Source organism: Canis lupus, chromosome 20 (genome assembly GCF_003254725.2).
Source record: "Canis lupus dingo isolate Sandy chromosome 20, ASM325472v2, whole genome shotgun sequence".
Lineage (NCBI taxonomy): Eukaryota > Metazoa > Chordata > Mammalia > Carnivora > Canidae > Canis > Canis lupus.
In genome coordinates, this window is record NC_064262.1 from 29,011,825 (window position 1) to 29,028,406 (window position 16,582).

General features: G+C 38.1%; 1 protein-coding gene across 5 annotated transcripts in view; it reads right to left on the reverse strand.

Moving 5' to 3' along the window:
- PTPRG (protein tyrosine phosphatase receptor type G) overlaps window positions 1-16,582 on the reverse strand; it is a 705,078-nt gene that overhangs the window by 18,199 nt on the left and 670,297 nt on the right. For all 5 annotated transcript variants that reach the window (XM_025456409.3, XM_049097815.1, XM_025456410.3 and 2 more), the window contains 11 exons: window positions 16,149-16,231; window positions 15,825-15,959; window positions 14,517-14,651; window positions 12,388-12,560; window positions 10,720-10,855; window positions 9,809-9,955; window positions 7,608-7,701; window positions 6,642-6,718; window positions 6,023-6,151; window positions 2,696-2,842; window positions 1,849-1,991 (listed from right to left, as the gene is read on the reverse strand). In XM_025456409.3, coding sequence (XP_025312194.1) covers window positions 1,849-1,991; window positions 2,696-2,842; window positions 6,023-6,151; window positions 6,642-6,718; window positions 7,608-7,701; window positions 9,809-9,955; window positions 10,720-10,855; window positions 12,388-12,560; window positions 14,517-14,651; window positions 15,825-15,959; window positions 16,149-16,231 — 1,399 coding nt within the window. The remainder of the gene's footprint in view (window positions 1-1,848; window positions 1,992-2,695; window positions 2,843-6,022; window positions 6,152-6,641; window positions 6,719-7,607; window positions 7,702-9,808; window positions 9,956-10,719; window positions 10,856-12,387; window positions 12,561-14,516; window positions 14,652-15,824; window positions 15,960-16,148; window positions 16,232-16,582) is intronic.

Below are 16,582 nucleotides of genomic sequence, written 5' to 3' on the forward strand. Positions count from 1 at the left end.
GTTTAAAAATTTCAAATTTGCTTGAGTAATGTGGAAAAGTAATTTCTACAGAATTGCTTATCTCCCAAAGAGTGGATAAAGGAAGGAACACGTTTCTTCAGGTGGCTTTTAATCCAGCTCACTATGTGGGCATGTGCTGATCTAGTTCAGAATTAATTTGCTCTTTTCTTTTGTAGGCTTAAGAACAAGCTACATTTGATTAATTTCAGAGGTGACATATTCAGCATGTGGCATAAAATAATCACTGAATGAGACAATATACCCCCAAATTGAATATAGACAAATGAATCAAATAGTTCTTTTAAATAGTTTAACAAGTTGCTAGTTTTTTCTTTCTCACTTCCCTTACCATGAAATATAAGTTTAACTGCACTACTGAATTGAAGACAAAATGCCAGTAAAATCAGTCACAGAACTGGACAGCAGCATTAGAATTCAGTCTGAATTGGTAGAAGCTGGCAAAGCACAGAGGTATTTGAATAGCTAATACAGATTAGTGGGGAAAAAAACTCTAGAAGCAGTCCTAACTGTATACTATAACTGCATACCCCAAATTTTCGTAGAGCAGTAACAATTATTTTGATGCTGCCTATGCTATTTAAACACTGGGGCAGTTTTAATGTTTCTAGGCATCTTAGAGTATTTAACTAAAGCTAATCTTAATCTAATTAAGAGTCGGGTCAACATTTTGAAATAGTCGTTATTTCCTTAAAAAAGAACATAAAATTCTTTGGAAGCAGCCAACAATATGTCCATCTTCAAGTACAAGGGAACTGAGATTTGAGGTTACAGGTACTGAGTCAGTGTTCACTTCATGCAGCATTAGTTCAGAAAAAAATGAAAGACTTAACAATAAACTTTACTTTCAAATTGATTAATATCTATGCTTCCAAAGTAGTTGCTAATTTAATGAACATATGGATGCACTGAGAATTTGCTGACCAAAGGAGCTACCTTGGAAGTAAAACAAAAATGAGGTTATAGGGGGTGCCTGGGTAGCTCAGTTTGTTGAGCATCTGACTCTTGGTTGAAGTCATGGTCACAAGGTTATGGGATGGAGCCCCGAGTCAGGCTGTGCTCAGTGCAGAGTCTGCTTGAGATTCTTTTTCTCCCTCTGCTCTTCCCCTCACTCATGCATATGCCCTCTCAAATAAGTAAATCTTGAAAAAAAGAAAAATGAGGATCTATAATCAGTGCCATATTAGCTAAAGGCTTGTGAGATTCTAAGCAATCTGGGATTACACAACTGATTTATAGGTCAATCCCAGCCATGAAGTTTGTATTATATCGTCTAAATACCATAAAGTTTACCTATGATTCTTTCCCTCTTACTAGAGAGGAAGGTGTCTAGGTTTGAATACCATGTGGATGCTTAGAGGCAAATTATTCTCTGAGTCATTCTTTAAACTTCAAAACACATTGTAAACTCTAGATTAATCATTAATAGTAACTTTCTCGCTCCTAATCAATTAAACCATATTTAAAAAGTTTTTTCTTTAATAAGTGTTGGCTGAAATTCACTGTAAGGATTAAAAATAATTAATATAAATAGTTAATTAAATTCTCTGCTTACTTATTGTTTTTAAAACATAAAACCTCAGAAAGCTTGCCAAGTCTAGTTTTGTAGCTGGTATAGTGCTTTCACCTTTCTAGAACCTACCCTCCAGGAATATCTGGAGCCTTGGGAAGGTCTGACACATTAAAATGCAAACACATCTGCAACGGGCACCTATACACATTGGTAACACAGAAAGGCCACAAGCGAGAGAGTCTGTCTTCCCCTTCCACTCCCTTAGCAATTCAACAAGAAAAATATTTGAATTTTAAAATTAAGAAATAGATACATACTCATCATGAACAATGGTGGGGCCATCCCTTGTTAAGGCCTCTTCCTTGATGACATTGATAAGTTCAAAAGTACTGCTGATGGGGGCATCTGGGTTAGGCCATTTGGGACACTGGAAGTGCCGAACTTCTAGGACGTAGTCATCCTATAACCAATACAACAAGTCACAGCCCATCCTTTATTTCCTTATTCCTGTAATCTGGTGACTAGAACTCGCTCCTGAGAAAGTATGTATTAGAGATAACTGAAGAATGACAGACTGGGGCTGATAAAAAGAAAAATGCTAAATACTAGGGAGGAGTGCTTGTCCTTAAAAAATGACCAAGTCATGATGGTGGAATCCTGTTTTGTTCAGGGGACAATACAATCTTAAGTGACAATAAATTATAAGAGACTTAATATCCTATTCTGTCTTATCTATAAATTTAAAGGAAAAAAGACAAAGGGTTAGAGCATCTAAATTATTAATATAAGATAGCTTCTGTCTTTTCCACCCCATTTTCAAGATGTCATTTACTAAAAAAAAAGTCTATTATCTTCTGTAACACATTGCAAGCTTTACATTTCTGGTGGCAAAGAGAATATTGAGCTCTAGTATATTGTTTTCATAATTAGGTCAACAGACCTATTTGTATGCATGCTCAATAAGAGGAACTGTTACATTTCACCTACCCAGCTGGAAAAAGCAAATATTTGAAGGAAGGAAAAAGGGAAGTGTACATATTTAAAATTAAGTCATACTCAAATGCGTAGGCCTGTCTCGAGGGTGGCAAGTGACTTTATTATTACTTAGAAAGACGATGCGGGGCCCATGTATGGCTGTTAATGAGGAATGGAGGTTTAAGTTACCTGTGTAGCTTCAAGGATAAAGTCATGGATGATAATTTGTTCTTCATTAGAGAGGCACAGTCTGTCTTTGCTGATAAGGGTGACGGTAAAGGCCTCACAGTTCATGGATTCTTCTCGACTTGGCCAGTATACAAACTCATCTTCTGCCTATGGGAACCCCCCAAAGAAAAAAATTCCTCTGCAGTGCTGTCAAACATTTGCTTTTGAATTTTCTTGCAAATTGATATATCACGTGTGCTATCTCCCATACCTCCCGAGTCACCATCTAATCATGCCAAGTTCAGTGGTGATTCTAAAATATCCTTGATAATAACCATTTCCTAGCACTTTCCACCTAGGTCACTGTAGCAAACAAAATTGCTCCCTCTAGAGGTGATATATTAAAATTAAATGATCTAGAGCTGACCTTTTTTTTTTTTTTCTATGATAGATTACAGAATATTTCTCCACTGGAGTTAGTGTATTATTTCACAATTGCTTAAGCAACCAAGACATCCTAGTTTTTACTTCCTATGGATTATGAAAACAGTTCTACAGTTGATTATTAGCAGTTTGCCAAGGAGTTTCATCATTATTTAATTTTTACAATCTGCTAGTGAGGTAAGGCATTTTTATCATGTGTCCTACAGGGGAGGACATCAAGACTCAGAGAAGTCCATTAAGTTGTCTCAAATCACACTGCTACTAAATGGTAAACAGCAGAACCTGTCTAGAAAGAGGTTATGCATAAATAAGCTTATGTTGGCACGAAGTACAAAGTACTCTTTCAAAGAAAAGTTAATCTATCCATGTTAGGTTTCAAAAGGAGATTAACACAGAAAAAGTCTTTCAGCCTTGAATCAGGCAAGCTTTAAATGTTCATCTATTTTAGGATTAAAAATAAATATTCAGGCGTGGTACTTGAATTCCATCCCTGAAAACTGTAGAGGCCTAAGAAAAAGTTAAGGGGTACATAGGTTGGAGACTGTGATAAATACGATGATCAGAGTAAGACCCCTGACCTCCACTGCCATGTCTCTTTTTCTAAGCAGTTCAAATGGCACACTTTGCCTGGCATGTCTATATTTCTATGGGCATTTTCCTGAAAATGCTTAGATACTACTAGTGAAGTCAGAAATAATTCTGAATAATGTTCAAAACAAAGAAGGTTTTGTTTAATCTTACATTGTTGCATCAGAAATGAGCCAACAGTCCAATAAGACTTATCACCCTTTCAAGTTTCAATATAGCTTATTGCCAAGTACATTTTTATTTTTAAAGCTCAGCATAAGGGGAAACAGATTAGCAATTGGGTTTAGTCTATACAAAAGAAGTCTGTAACTGTCAGGGGTTTTAATACATTTTGTCCAAGGAAATGGAAGTCAGACCCTTTTAACATATTAAAAATGTAAGGCAATAATGAATAGAGCCTATAAATTTAATCAATACGCAGAGATTAATAAGCATAGTATTTAGGATTGGATGTGATCCTGAATAAACTGATCTAGGCCTTAAATTCCGTATCTGAAAAGTGAGAATAACATTATGTACCTCTAAGAAATTTGTAAATTATCAAATTGGCCTGACTGGCAAAGGAATTTTAATAAAAATGGAAGAAAGGCAAAAAAAAAACCCTAAAAACAAAAACACCCTCAAAAAACCCTTCTGAATACAGATAGCAAACTAGGGAATAACAGATTATCTTCAAAGACTATGAAAAATACATGCTGCTCCTTAATTCAGCAAGAGCTCTGGTCTCGTGGTTATTCTGCTTACAAATATATATGTAGAGTAAAGATGCTTGTATCTATAAAAGTGCTTTCTGAGCTCAGAACCAGTGACTTGGGGCTAGTCACAGAATCATGGTCTTGTAAAGTTATAACAGTGATAAATAAGAAAGCAAATAAAAAGAATCTACATTTTTAGGAAAACGATGCATTCACAAATCTTTCGACCCCGGAGCTGGGGATACAGACATGCAGGGTTGTAGCCAGGTCTCCCTTAGCCCAGGACATGGAAGTGATTTGTTCCAGGGCAGTTCACTGTCCTCACTGTCTGTGGAACATGTACGGACTCAGGTGGTCCAACCTCCCCACTACAAATGAGCCTGTGGGTAGATACTTTTGGTGACTGTCCTGTGTTAAGTGACAATAACAAAATACTGACTCATCCAACAAATGAACGTTTTAACAACCCTAAATGCCTCCAATTTCCACATGCCAAACAGAATAGACCCCTATTGCCAGCTAATTTGAAAATTTACACTCCAGTTTTTAGCTAAGATTCTCAATTTTGTTGCCATTCTATCATACAGAAGCAGTCTTGGTATTCTGAAGCTGGAGCAAAATGCGACAAAGTGAAGAAGTTCCTACTGACTGGGCACACAGTCAAATGCATGTCATCAAGACTAGGGGTTCAATCACAGGCTGTTCTTTCTTGATTAAAAAATTCACTAATCTGATACTTCTAGAAGCAGCTCCTCATTGTTTTTTTCTTTTTATTTTGTGGGCTTACATGTCCACGTAATAACTTCTGAACACTCAACTAATTCTGAAACTTAAGCTTATCTTGATAAATTCATTCACCATTCTTTTATATAGTCTTGAGACCACAGCAGGGAAGGACTCAAGGGAGGAGAGAAAGGGACTGTAGCTGTCAAGGTCTTAGAAGCACCTTTAAATTGGAACAAAATAGTTTTTCTGTATCTCCTTCCCTGTAATGGATCTACTTTGCCTATAAAATGGGGGAGAAATAATGATACTTAATTAGCACTTTTGATATAAATTTTTGGGGAGGGTAGGAAAACCCTTCTATGACGTGCAGTGGGACAAACAGCATAGCAAAGGGATTAAAAGACAGGTCACTCAAGTTCAAATCCTGCCTCCAGTTATTTGTGTATGTATTTAGGCAAGTTACTTCCCTCAATTTTCTTAGGGGTTCCATGAGATAACAGTACCTGTGTTATAAAGGGGTAGAGAGGACTAAAGCATCTTAATACATGTAAACACGGTTACGTACTCAAATGTTAGCTGCTATTTTGTTTTTCACATGTGACATACAGCAACTGAGAGGTCACATTTAGGTCATATTAATGAGGATACTAAAAGGACCTGTTCCAAAACCTTCTACTGCCCTGCCATGTATAGCATCAGAGAATCAACTAATGGAACTGACAGGGACAGTAACTGTTAAGAATACAAAAGGAATCTGTTCATACCTGAAGATGAGAGAAGTCTAGATGCCCTCCCTAGCACATACAGACAGTGGAGCCCTGTGCTGAGGTATCAAAATGATTTATGCTTATGGCCTCACAGGCTCATTAATATATAGCAGATGTGCTTTGCTTACCAAGCTCTGGTTGTCTGGCAGCATGACAATGATCTGTGCATTATGATCCCAAATCATTCGCCAGAAATCTTTCGTAGTATGTGGCAGAGGATGCTGGGTTATAATAAATTCATTGCTCCTATAATAGCCCTTCAGTTAGGAAGATGGAAAATCAGCAGTTACAAACATTTTATTCTGACATCGTGGTAGTAAAATATGTTCATGAAATAAGACAGCATTGTTTTGACCACACTAAAACAATTGAAAAAGGCAGTCAGTACATTTGGCTATTTTTTAGATGTATATGTTAACACGTGTAGATAATTTTCTTTCCACGTACAATTCCCTTCTAGTTACCCCTGCTGTTTTTACTTAACAGCAATTTCTGCATTTATTCAAACACTAGATGGGTGAAATTAACAATGAAATTAATTCCTTAGCACACAGTTTTCTTAAAGTATTTTTGTACCCCCACCGGTAAGAAGTCTTTTGTTAGAGGTCACCAGATATAGAAATCTAATTTTTATACTACACATCGAGAAATTATTTGAAAAATGAAATCAGCCACATAGGTGGTTATCTGCTCTTTAGCACCTTTTAGTTTAATTGAATTTATTTATAATTAACTGTTGACTCTCACCATGATATAAGAAGCATTAATGTAATCTGTTCCTTTCATTCCAGGCAACGGTGCGAGACCCACTCGAGCACGCTCAGCTATCATATGGAAAACAACAAAAACACCACATTTGCCTTATTAGAACCAATACTGCTTTCTGAGATTCACTTGGTGAGTAATCTACTTCCCTGGCTCCTCTTTCATTTTAAAACTTACCTATATTTTTTAACTAAGCTAAAGCGTCAGCTAAGGCAGAATGTAAATGGAATTCTACTGCACATTCCCAGAAGGATAGAGGCGTTAGAGGAATAAAATCTTACTGTGAGAGGGGTTTTCACAGCAAATCACGAAGAGAACACTCTGTGCAGAGATGACAGAGGATTTCAGATAATTTTTGGCCCTGGTTTGATATTCTTACAATTATACCAACACATTGTACTTCTGCTCTTTTGCCATTCCCTTATCCATATTTTTCATATGTTTAGGAAACAATGGCCTTTGTCAGTAGAGATAATCTCTCCAATGACCACCAATGCTTGTGTCTGTAGCACACCCACCGTATCCTCTGCTGGGTCCTGAGTTATTTATACAAAGGTCCCCACCCACCCACAGTGCCTTGATCTCAATAGCCAAAATAATGTAATAATGCATTCCAGTTGTACAGATTAACCTGAGACTCTCAAGTTTTCTGGGAGTATTAGTGCCACAGTGATAATGGCTTTACTTTTTTTTTTTTTTTTTTAGTTCAAATGTAGAAGTACCATAATTCTTGCATTTTGAGGTGAACGGAAGCTAGACTTCATGTCACACTGATGCAGCAATTTGCTGGCACTGACAGGCACCCTTCCTAGTTTGATCAAACTGCCTTAATTTTCCTGGCATAACTATTCCCCTTGGTAGTAGCTGCCTCTTTACATAATACATTAAATTCAATGGAAAAATACTAACACACTCAACCACCAAGTCAAACTGATTTTAAGATCTTACATGGCACAACTGAAGAGTTTCGGTTCTTTTCTTTGTTACACTCTTTCTGAGCACTAAAGCATTCCACATACTTGGCATTACATTGTGTAACCAGCTGAAAGAAAAGCAACATTTTAGCTTTCATTCAAAGGTGTATCTGTGGACATATTAGCTACCCTTATTGTGATAATCATTGTGTAATATATGCAAGCATCAAGTCTTTACTTTCTACACCTTAAATTTATACAATGTTATATAACAGTTACATCTCAGTAAACCTGGGAAACAAGAGGACAGAGTTATAATTGATAGCATTTGCTTGATGATATGGCAAAAAAAGGCTATCAATAATCGGATTTCTGGGGCACCTGGGTGCCTCATTCAGTTAAGCATCTGCCTTTGGCTCAGGTCATGATCCCAGGGTCCTGTGACTGAGTCCCACACTGGGCTCCCTGGTCAGCAAGAAGTCTGCTCCTCCCTCTGCTTGTACTCTATTGTGTGTGCTTTCTCTCTCTCTCTCTCTCCTAAATAAACAAACAAACAATCTTCCCCAAAAATCGGATTAGTGAAGAGCAAAAACATTTTTCTATCCTGAAGAATATACTTTTGTGTTTCAGTAGTGGTCACATATATGCTTGTCCTATTTCTACTATCAGGCCATAGGCTTCTGGTAACAGGTTCAATGTGGGCAGTAGGTATTTATTGAATTGATCTGGATTTTTGGGTTGAAAATGTCACACTTTTGGAATCGGTCTTCTGTAATTTCTCACAGGCATGAGATTCAGGTGGGTCTATACTAGAAAAAACTGTTTTATGATCCTAAGAGCTAATCCTGTTTCTTGAACTTAACTTCCTAGATTCTCAGGACATTTCTGTTGAACTAAACTAACATTGTTCTAATGTCATGATAAGTAGACCAGTAGTTGGTTACTCTTCCTGTTCTTACGTAGCTTGGTGGAACACTATGGTCAATCTTCTGGCGTTTTTTTTAGGGGTAAGGGTCCATCTTAACATAAGGAAATGACCTCCAAATGCTTCCATTCTACTGTCCAGGGTCCTGGGTGTAGTTTTCAAGTTTTTAATTTTCATTTTTTCTTTCTACTTAAGTTCTTGAAGTGGTTAGTACCTACAAAAGAACCAATTACCTAGTTTCCAGTGGAATGAAGAGATCTCTTTAAAGAAATTCATCAAAGTATGTGGAAACAAATATTGCAGAAATAAAAGAGGTAGGACTTAAAAAAAATTAAGTACCATAATTTCTTAAGAATTAATTTTAAACATTTAAAATGAGATTCAATGTCCTCATTATTAATTACCTCAAATGGTTTTTCTAATAGTTAGGATGCTAGGAAAAGAGAGCTAGAAACTTAAGATTGTTATGGAATGAAAAATAGATTCCACTCCATTTGCTTGGCAGTCTCATGTATTTAAATGATGGTTTTAGAATCTACAGCAAGTTTTTCCATGAAAACTACAACTGCACAGATTCACCTCATTCTTTTTATCTTGATACAAAATGAAAAATTACGTGTAGAATAACACAAAAAAATTTAAAAGACTAATGAGAGACTAATAAGAAAGTACTTAGTAATTAGAGGGACAGTGCTTAAAAGTAGAATAAAAGATTGCACTCTTAATGATCTTAATTGCTCTAATGTCCTTATAATCTTTTTTTTTTTGTCTTTCCCTCAGTTAATTACATATTAACCTTAACTGCCTTTAAACTTCTTCATGCCCTTATCCAAGCAAAGGAAGAATCCTTTGAGAGAGTTAACTTCTCTCTAGTATGCCTTAAGCATCTCTTTTTTAGTTTAAAATTATCTGATAGTCTTTCAAATAGCTTATTTGTTGACATACCATCCTAAAAATAAATCATTCTTAAGGGTAAGATAAGTTAGTTCAGACAAAATACAGAGGATTTTTTTTTTTTAGACTAGAGTGACTGACTCAAAGTATTAGATCACTGTGGCCTGGAGCTGCCGATATTTACCTTCAGATTAAGCCATTAGTTGCTTAGAAGGAAATATAACACTGTGCTGTCTACTTGGATCCCAACAATTCATACTCAGGTTGAAACTTTATTCTTTTTCCATTACATCTGACAAATACAAATGGTAATCCCTTCTAGTCTGTACATTCATGCCAAAAAGGTATGACCCCCAAACTCAAGCCATTTCTTTACTTCTTGCCTTTTGACCAAGGAAGTTTATTTAGACCACTACCTTGAATTGTTTCTCCAGCCGTGTCTTTCCTCCTACTCCTGGTATAAGGATGCTGTTAACATAGCTATGCAGCTGATTAGAAGATACTTCAGTCTCCTTTCCTAGAATGGCTTCCAACAAGGCATCATGGATGAAAATGTACTGCTCCTAAAAGGGACAACAGTATGGGAGAGCTGGTAAGGGGCAGCCACGTCTATCCAAGGCATGTAGTTGACCTCAGATCAACTCTTCATACAGGGACCTCCCCGTGAACTCCTTCAAGCATTTATAGCTAGGTGGCTCACTCCAACACTTACTTATTTATTCCTCATAACTTATTTCTGTATCATGCCCAAAATAATAGGTTCAATGTAGCAAGCAGTGGAGAAATGTATTTAATGAAGGCTTTCAGAACCATGCTACTTTTCAGGCCAGATAGCATGTTTAATTCCCCATAGCATCAAACACAGCTTTAGATACAGCTATATCTGCCTCCTAAGTGTTGGTGTAGTTACTGAGAAATCACATATAAGATCCACACAGAAATGGAAAACTGTGAGTCAGAGGATAGTCTCACGGTCAGGATAGCTTCCAGTTCAAACCTGTAAATTCCTTTGAGCCCTAGGAGAATGAATTTTCTCCCCAGTACCATTCAGCTTTCTTTTAAAGCACATGCTAGGGACACCTGGATGGCTCAGCGGTTTGGCACCTGCCTTCGGCCCAGGGCGTGATCCTGGAGACCCGGGATCAAGTCCCACCACTGGGCTCCCTGCATGGAGCCTGCTTCTCCCTCTGCCTGTGTCTCTGCCTCTCTCTCTATGTCTCTCCCTCTCTCTCTGTGTCTCTCATGAATAAGTAAATAAATAAAATCTTAAAAAAATAAATAAAGCACATGCTAGAATCTCTTGAAAGCACCTGCAACCACTCCTCACCTCAGTCTGGACGAGGTAGTTACGCTGTGTCCTGATATGCTTCAGGAATCCCAGGACGTTAACTGTGCTTTTGTCTTTTATCTGTTGCAGCATGCTGTCTATTACAATGTAGGTGCCTGTCCTGCCCACACCAGCGCTGGAAGAAAGGAAGACACTCAGCTGCTACCTCTTGCTCTATTGTGTCCAGCATTAACTGTGGACTGGAAAAATTACCATCTAAATATCGAGTGGGCTTAGAAATACCCTTGTTCAAGTTTAGATAACCTAAGAGAGCTGACACAGGTTATTCATTGTGGATGGCATCCAAAAACTTTATTAGGACATTTTCCACCCTCACGAGTCTTGATGGGGAACAAAGCCTTTTATAAATACCTTTTATAAATACCACAGGAGCTGGAGTAAAATGTTGCACATGTATTTCCTTTTTCAGCCTTGCTTGCTGCTCAAGCCACTGACACGAAGGTCAGAGAGCAGTCCTTCCTGGCAGAGCCATCCCCACACCAGAACCCTGCCTGCTGAGACCCCAGGTAGGAAGTCTGTATCCTTGACATCTATGTTTGTGGCTGGCTACCCAACTCTCTGTGATTCTAGGAGCTCCCTTTCTGTGCTTTCAATAAACCCCCTTTCTGCACACCTTCCTAGTCTGTTGAGTAGCAGAAAGTTCTTCTCAAGGGGTGCCTTCCTTTAGTCAGCCCGGTATGGAATCAGAATGGCACACCTGCAAAATCTGGCCTCTTTTATTCACATTTCCTCATTTCTGTTAAAGCAACAACACAACAGTCAGGAAGATGGGAGTTCTGCAGTACTAACAAGGCGCTTTTGTCAGAATCCCCCAGTAGGTTCCCCCATCTCACACAACTACTCCATCGATATAGCTCAGCTCTCTGACAGACTTTCATGTTCATTTTTTAGCGATTCCTTAATGGGCTAGCAAAATAATGTAGTTTTCATGGGGTTTTAAACAGGAGTCGGGTCCCAACATCTGCCACGGACTTGCTTTGTGATCGCATGTTATGAACTGCAGCCCAGAAGAAATGCTTAGAAAATGCCACACAGCTCTGCAACATAACCTCATGGAAGAGGCAGTATCTATTTGAACACCAAAGTTAAAAAAAAGCCAAAAATGCAATTATAAATGAAACATCATAAAAGTATTTCTAAACTACCTACTAAAGTTGTGTAAGGTAGTTAAAAAAGGAAAAAAGTCATTATTGAAGGCTTTCCCAGTGCTTTGAAAAAGGTCTTTTTCAGAGAATATATCAACTAAAAACTTAAAAATGTTTTCACTCCTACAATAAATTTTATTTAGAGGACCCCTACAGAAAAGCCATAAACAAAATCTCAAACTCTTTAGTGTAGAAAGCTCTGAACTTGTGTTTTAAATTCAGATTTCTAGGTAAGAGAAGCAACTTAAAGAATCCCTGTAAACAATGGGGATTTTATTAATACTAGATGTCACAAAAATTGGAGATTCATCCTCTAAGAGAAGATTTTGTTTTAACCTCAAATAGCAGAACCCTCATAGATTGTACCAGTCCCAGTTTTCAGTGGAAGACTCAGTTTCTAAATCAGACATAGCAGGGCCCCAGCAGGCCCATCCTCCATGTGTGCCCACTCCACATGTTGAATCCCAGGCACAAGAGAGAAAAAGAAGGGTGCTGGCCCCACCTGCAGTGCACCAGCACAGGGCCCATTTCGGGCGTCCGGGCTGCCGAGGACCTCCTCACAAAGGTCAGGACCGGGAGGGCATACTCAGGGACTCCCATGTCAGGCCACTGAGTGTAGTGATACTGGATCACTACCCGTTCATTCTGACGACCCTTGGGATTTCCCTTCTGACCCTAGGAAAAAGGTGAAAAAAAGAGGTCTTTAAGCAGATGGTGGGCATTCTGGATAAAAGTAATGTCAGGATATAGGAAACACAGCCTTCCATTTCCTGTGCTCTAACTACTGTTCCTGAGCCAGGTACTTTCCCCTTGGCGGCTGTCCCCTGCCCTAAGTGGAGACACTACCTAGATGGGGAGTATCAGGCATCTAGGAGAGAAAATGGTTTAAGACTACATCAGGAATGAACAGTTCATACCAGTTTTTTTTGGATGTGGAAGCATCTCAAGAACTTTGTAATCTGCCTAGACAGCCTCAATTCTGACTTTCTGCCCCAGCCTCAGAGGCTGTGCAGTCCTCTGCTTTCATCTGATGTCATCTGACGGTGGGCCATTCAGGAGCCTGAGTGAGTGCTGGTGGCTGCTGTACATTCTCCAGGAAGTGATTCTCAATCTCCAGAGTCAATAATAAATTTACCTGTCACTTTCATAAATGAATTTTTCAAAGTAGTTTTCTTGAAGTGGCTGAGCTTTTTTACATTTTAACTACTTTGGATGAAAAATTTCCCCAAACAGGTAACTTGCTATTGTATGTTTTTCTTATAACCAATAAACTTATAAAGTCTGAAAATTAATATTTTTTTGATGACTCAAGGTCATTAATCAGTCAACACTGGAGCAAGTGAGGTGTTTGGCCTTGTGCTTCAGAAGCTTGATGGCTTTGATTTCTGAAATCTTCTGTTAACTTTCATTTCCCTATTTCTTCCTCTTTTTCAGTTACTTTCTCCTGTTGCACTGACTACCTAAAGTTCCTATTTGACTTTCGTCCTCCGACTTTAGTGGGTTTGTAAAATAAAAGTGGGAGATGTTAAATACTTAAAGGGTTTCCATGAGCAATGGGCTTTGTAAATATAAGCTGCTTATTGGTTAGTTTAAGCCAGCTAACATCTCTATTAGAACACATAAATACAGTGCTACCTGACTTTTCTATACTTCTGCCATTCTAGGAAAGGACTACACATAGAAAAGACTGTTAGTCTTGGATCACTGATGGGTTTCGGAGCCAATGAAATTGTCTGTAAAACTTTGAATAAATGTGAATGTGCATTCTTCTGGGAAGTGGGAGGGCTTTAGTTTGATCACATTCTCAAAGATGTACAAGACTAAAAAAAAAATTACTCCCATTGCTACAACCAACCACCATTCTTAAGTCTCTATAGAGCAATTACTTTACATTTTCTTAATGAACATCTACTTAGAGTTCCTAGTAATGCTGTAATGATCCATGAATCTTGATGGAACAGCAGATTTTGAACAAAAGAAATCGAGATATCTTGAAAGCATTTTCATCAGGTGTGGAAATCAGATGTTAACAATCGTATAGTAAAGGGTTATGTTGAGTCATCTTAGGAAACACTAGACAAAAACAAGTTAAAGAGGTTTCTTAACTTGCATTGACCACTTGTGTGCATTGTGTGTATTTCTAAAGGGGAATACATGTTATGTAGTATTCATTTTCCATACTTATTAAATAGCAGAATCTCATTTTTGCAAGCATCTTGCATGGTCAGCATTCCTTGGAACACACATTGGGAAAATAATGCTTTAAAACTGTCAGAAGTTTGCTATTGGAAAGCTAAATCAACAAACAGATGCTGTTCTCATTGCTGGTCACCAAAACCTAGGAGTACTTTTCTTTCTTTCTTTTTCTTTTCTTTCTTCTTTTTTTTTTTTAAATGAAGCCTTCATGAGGAGATTAAAGCATTTAATCAGGCCAGTTAAATTCTATTATGTGCTTTGCCAGCATCTTTCACAGCATACATTGATGTCAATCAAATGGGTTGTGAAAAAATGTTTTTTAAAAATACTTTTTTAAAGCCAAGTTGGTTCTGAGAATTGGCCTTGGTTGTACAGTAATTTTCATACAAGTTTAGAGAGAAATGCCCCGGCAGCCCACCCATATTCCTTCAGTACCTTTTTAACTTTTGCATTTCTGACTGAAAAACGGCGAACGGTGTAGCAGGCATGTACTTTTGTGCTCTTCAGTGTGACAATAATGTTTCCATACTCCTCACTATTCTCTGTTGGCCAATACTGATCACATTTTCGCTGCAAAGAGGAAAACGTTGTCAGTTCCAACTGCAATTTATGCCACAATTGTACTGTTGGTCATGTGATTCCCAGCGTCTTTAAAACAGGTAATGTCATTATGTAGCTGAACTGAAAAAGGAACATAGGGGCTCAATGGCTGAGCGGTTGACATACCTCTGAAGAGGTTAACCTTGGGACAAGTTTGGGCAAGATCATTTAAGCAATGGACCTAGTATCATAACCATCTTTCAAAAGAATGTACTTAGAAAGAAACCTATATTAGGCTGGTAAGAAATATGGTTGACTATGTTAGGAGGTTTGTGTTGCCTCCAGAGTTGCAAGAGAGTCTCCTAACAGTGAAAATCTTCATTTTACAAAACTTGGGTCACCAAAGGTGAGACGGGGACTCCACAGTCAAGGTGAAGATGTAGTAATTCTGAGTAATGAACTTGAGACTTAGCATCTATTCCAGCCTAAATTCGCATCATGTAACATAAACTCCTGGGCAGCCCTGGTGGCTCAGTGGTTTAAGCGCTGCCTTCAGTCCAGGGCGTGATCCTGTAGACCCGGGATCAAGTCCCACATCAGGCTCCCTGCATGGAGCCTGCTTCTCCCTCTGCCTGTGTCTCTGCCTCTCTCTCTCTCTGTGTCTCTCATGAATAAATAAATAAAATCTTAAAAAAAAAAAAAACTCCTAATCTAGTGACTTCTAAAATATTAATCATCTTAAAAGAAAAGGTTCTCATAATGATGGTCAAGGTGTTTCAACAGTGTTTCCGTCACCCCCACCACTATCAGTAGTTCCCCCACTACACTGTGTTTCTTCAAACTTCCCTGTTTGTTGTGCTTTCTATTTCTTAGAAGGTCCTTCTGTAACTCCTCTTCTCTCATTGTTCACATCTCACCTCACATATTAGCTCCTTTACAAAATCTTAGTCCTAGAGGATGCATCTATCCCTTCTATGGCATTATACTCTATTCTCTATACTCTATTCACTCCTCTTGCCACATTTAATTCCCTCTTGCTCAGCTATTTCCCATCAGACCACAAGCAAGATATGGGCAAGAGAGGATGCTTTTCATCTCCTTAACGCTCTATACCTCGTCAAGTTCCTACCCTACACCAGGTGCTTCATAAATAGTTTTTGAATGAAGGTACATGATTAAGATATTAAGCCAAGATGCTCTTACTCTTCCTTTTTCCACCAGGTTCGTAATCATGATAATGATTCCAGTGTTTTGTTCCCAAATCATCCTCCAGAAATCTTCGAATGTAGACTTTAAAGGTCCCTGGGTGGCGATATAGGCTTTTGCTTTGTTGTAACCCTTCAAAGATGACACAGCACAAAGTAAGATCAAAGCAGTATCACAGACCTGTTAATAATTCAAGTGCCTTCTCTATTGAATAGGCTGTGTTTTTAGTAAAAGCTCCGTGCAGTATTAAAACACGTTCAACAGTCTCTGTAGCACTCTTTAATTATCAGAAACAGGTTTATAAAAACATTTCTGACTTACATCAACATAGTTTGCATTAATGTAGTCGCTGTGCTTAGAGTCTTTTCCTGGTAAAGGTCTTAACTTCACCCTACTGTGATCATCTATAGAGGATAAAAAAACAAAAACAAAAACAAAATGTGTAATTCAAAAGCTACCAGCATTCTAAAGCAGAAACCAAGGCAAATAGGTAATGTGGCATCTCCCAGACTGCCCCAAGAAAACTTTAGTCAGAACGCAACTAAAAATTCAAGGATACAGCATTGAAGCCCAACTTAAAAACACAGGAACATTTCTATTTCTACATCATGCTCTGACCTGCGAGTGCCCAAAAAATGCAAACTAAAATCCTTATTAGTTCAGGTAAAATGATTTCAAGTTGTAACCCTCCAAAATGTCCCTGTCCTGGATTTTAAAACTAAGACCTCTGATTACCCATGGCCCTGTCCCTTTTC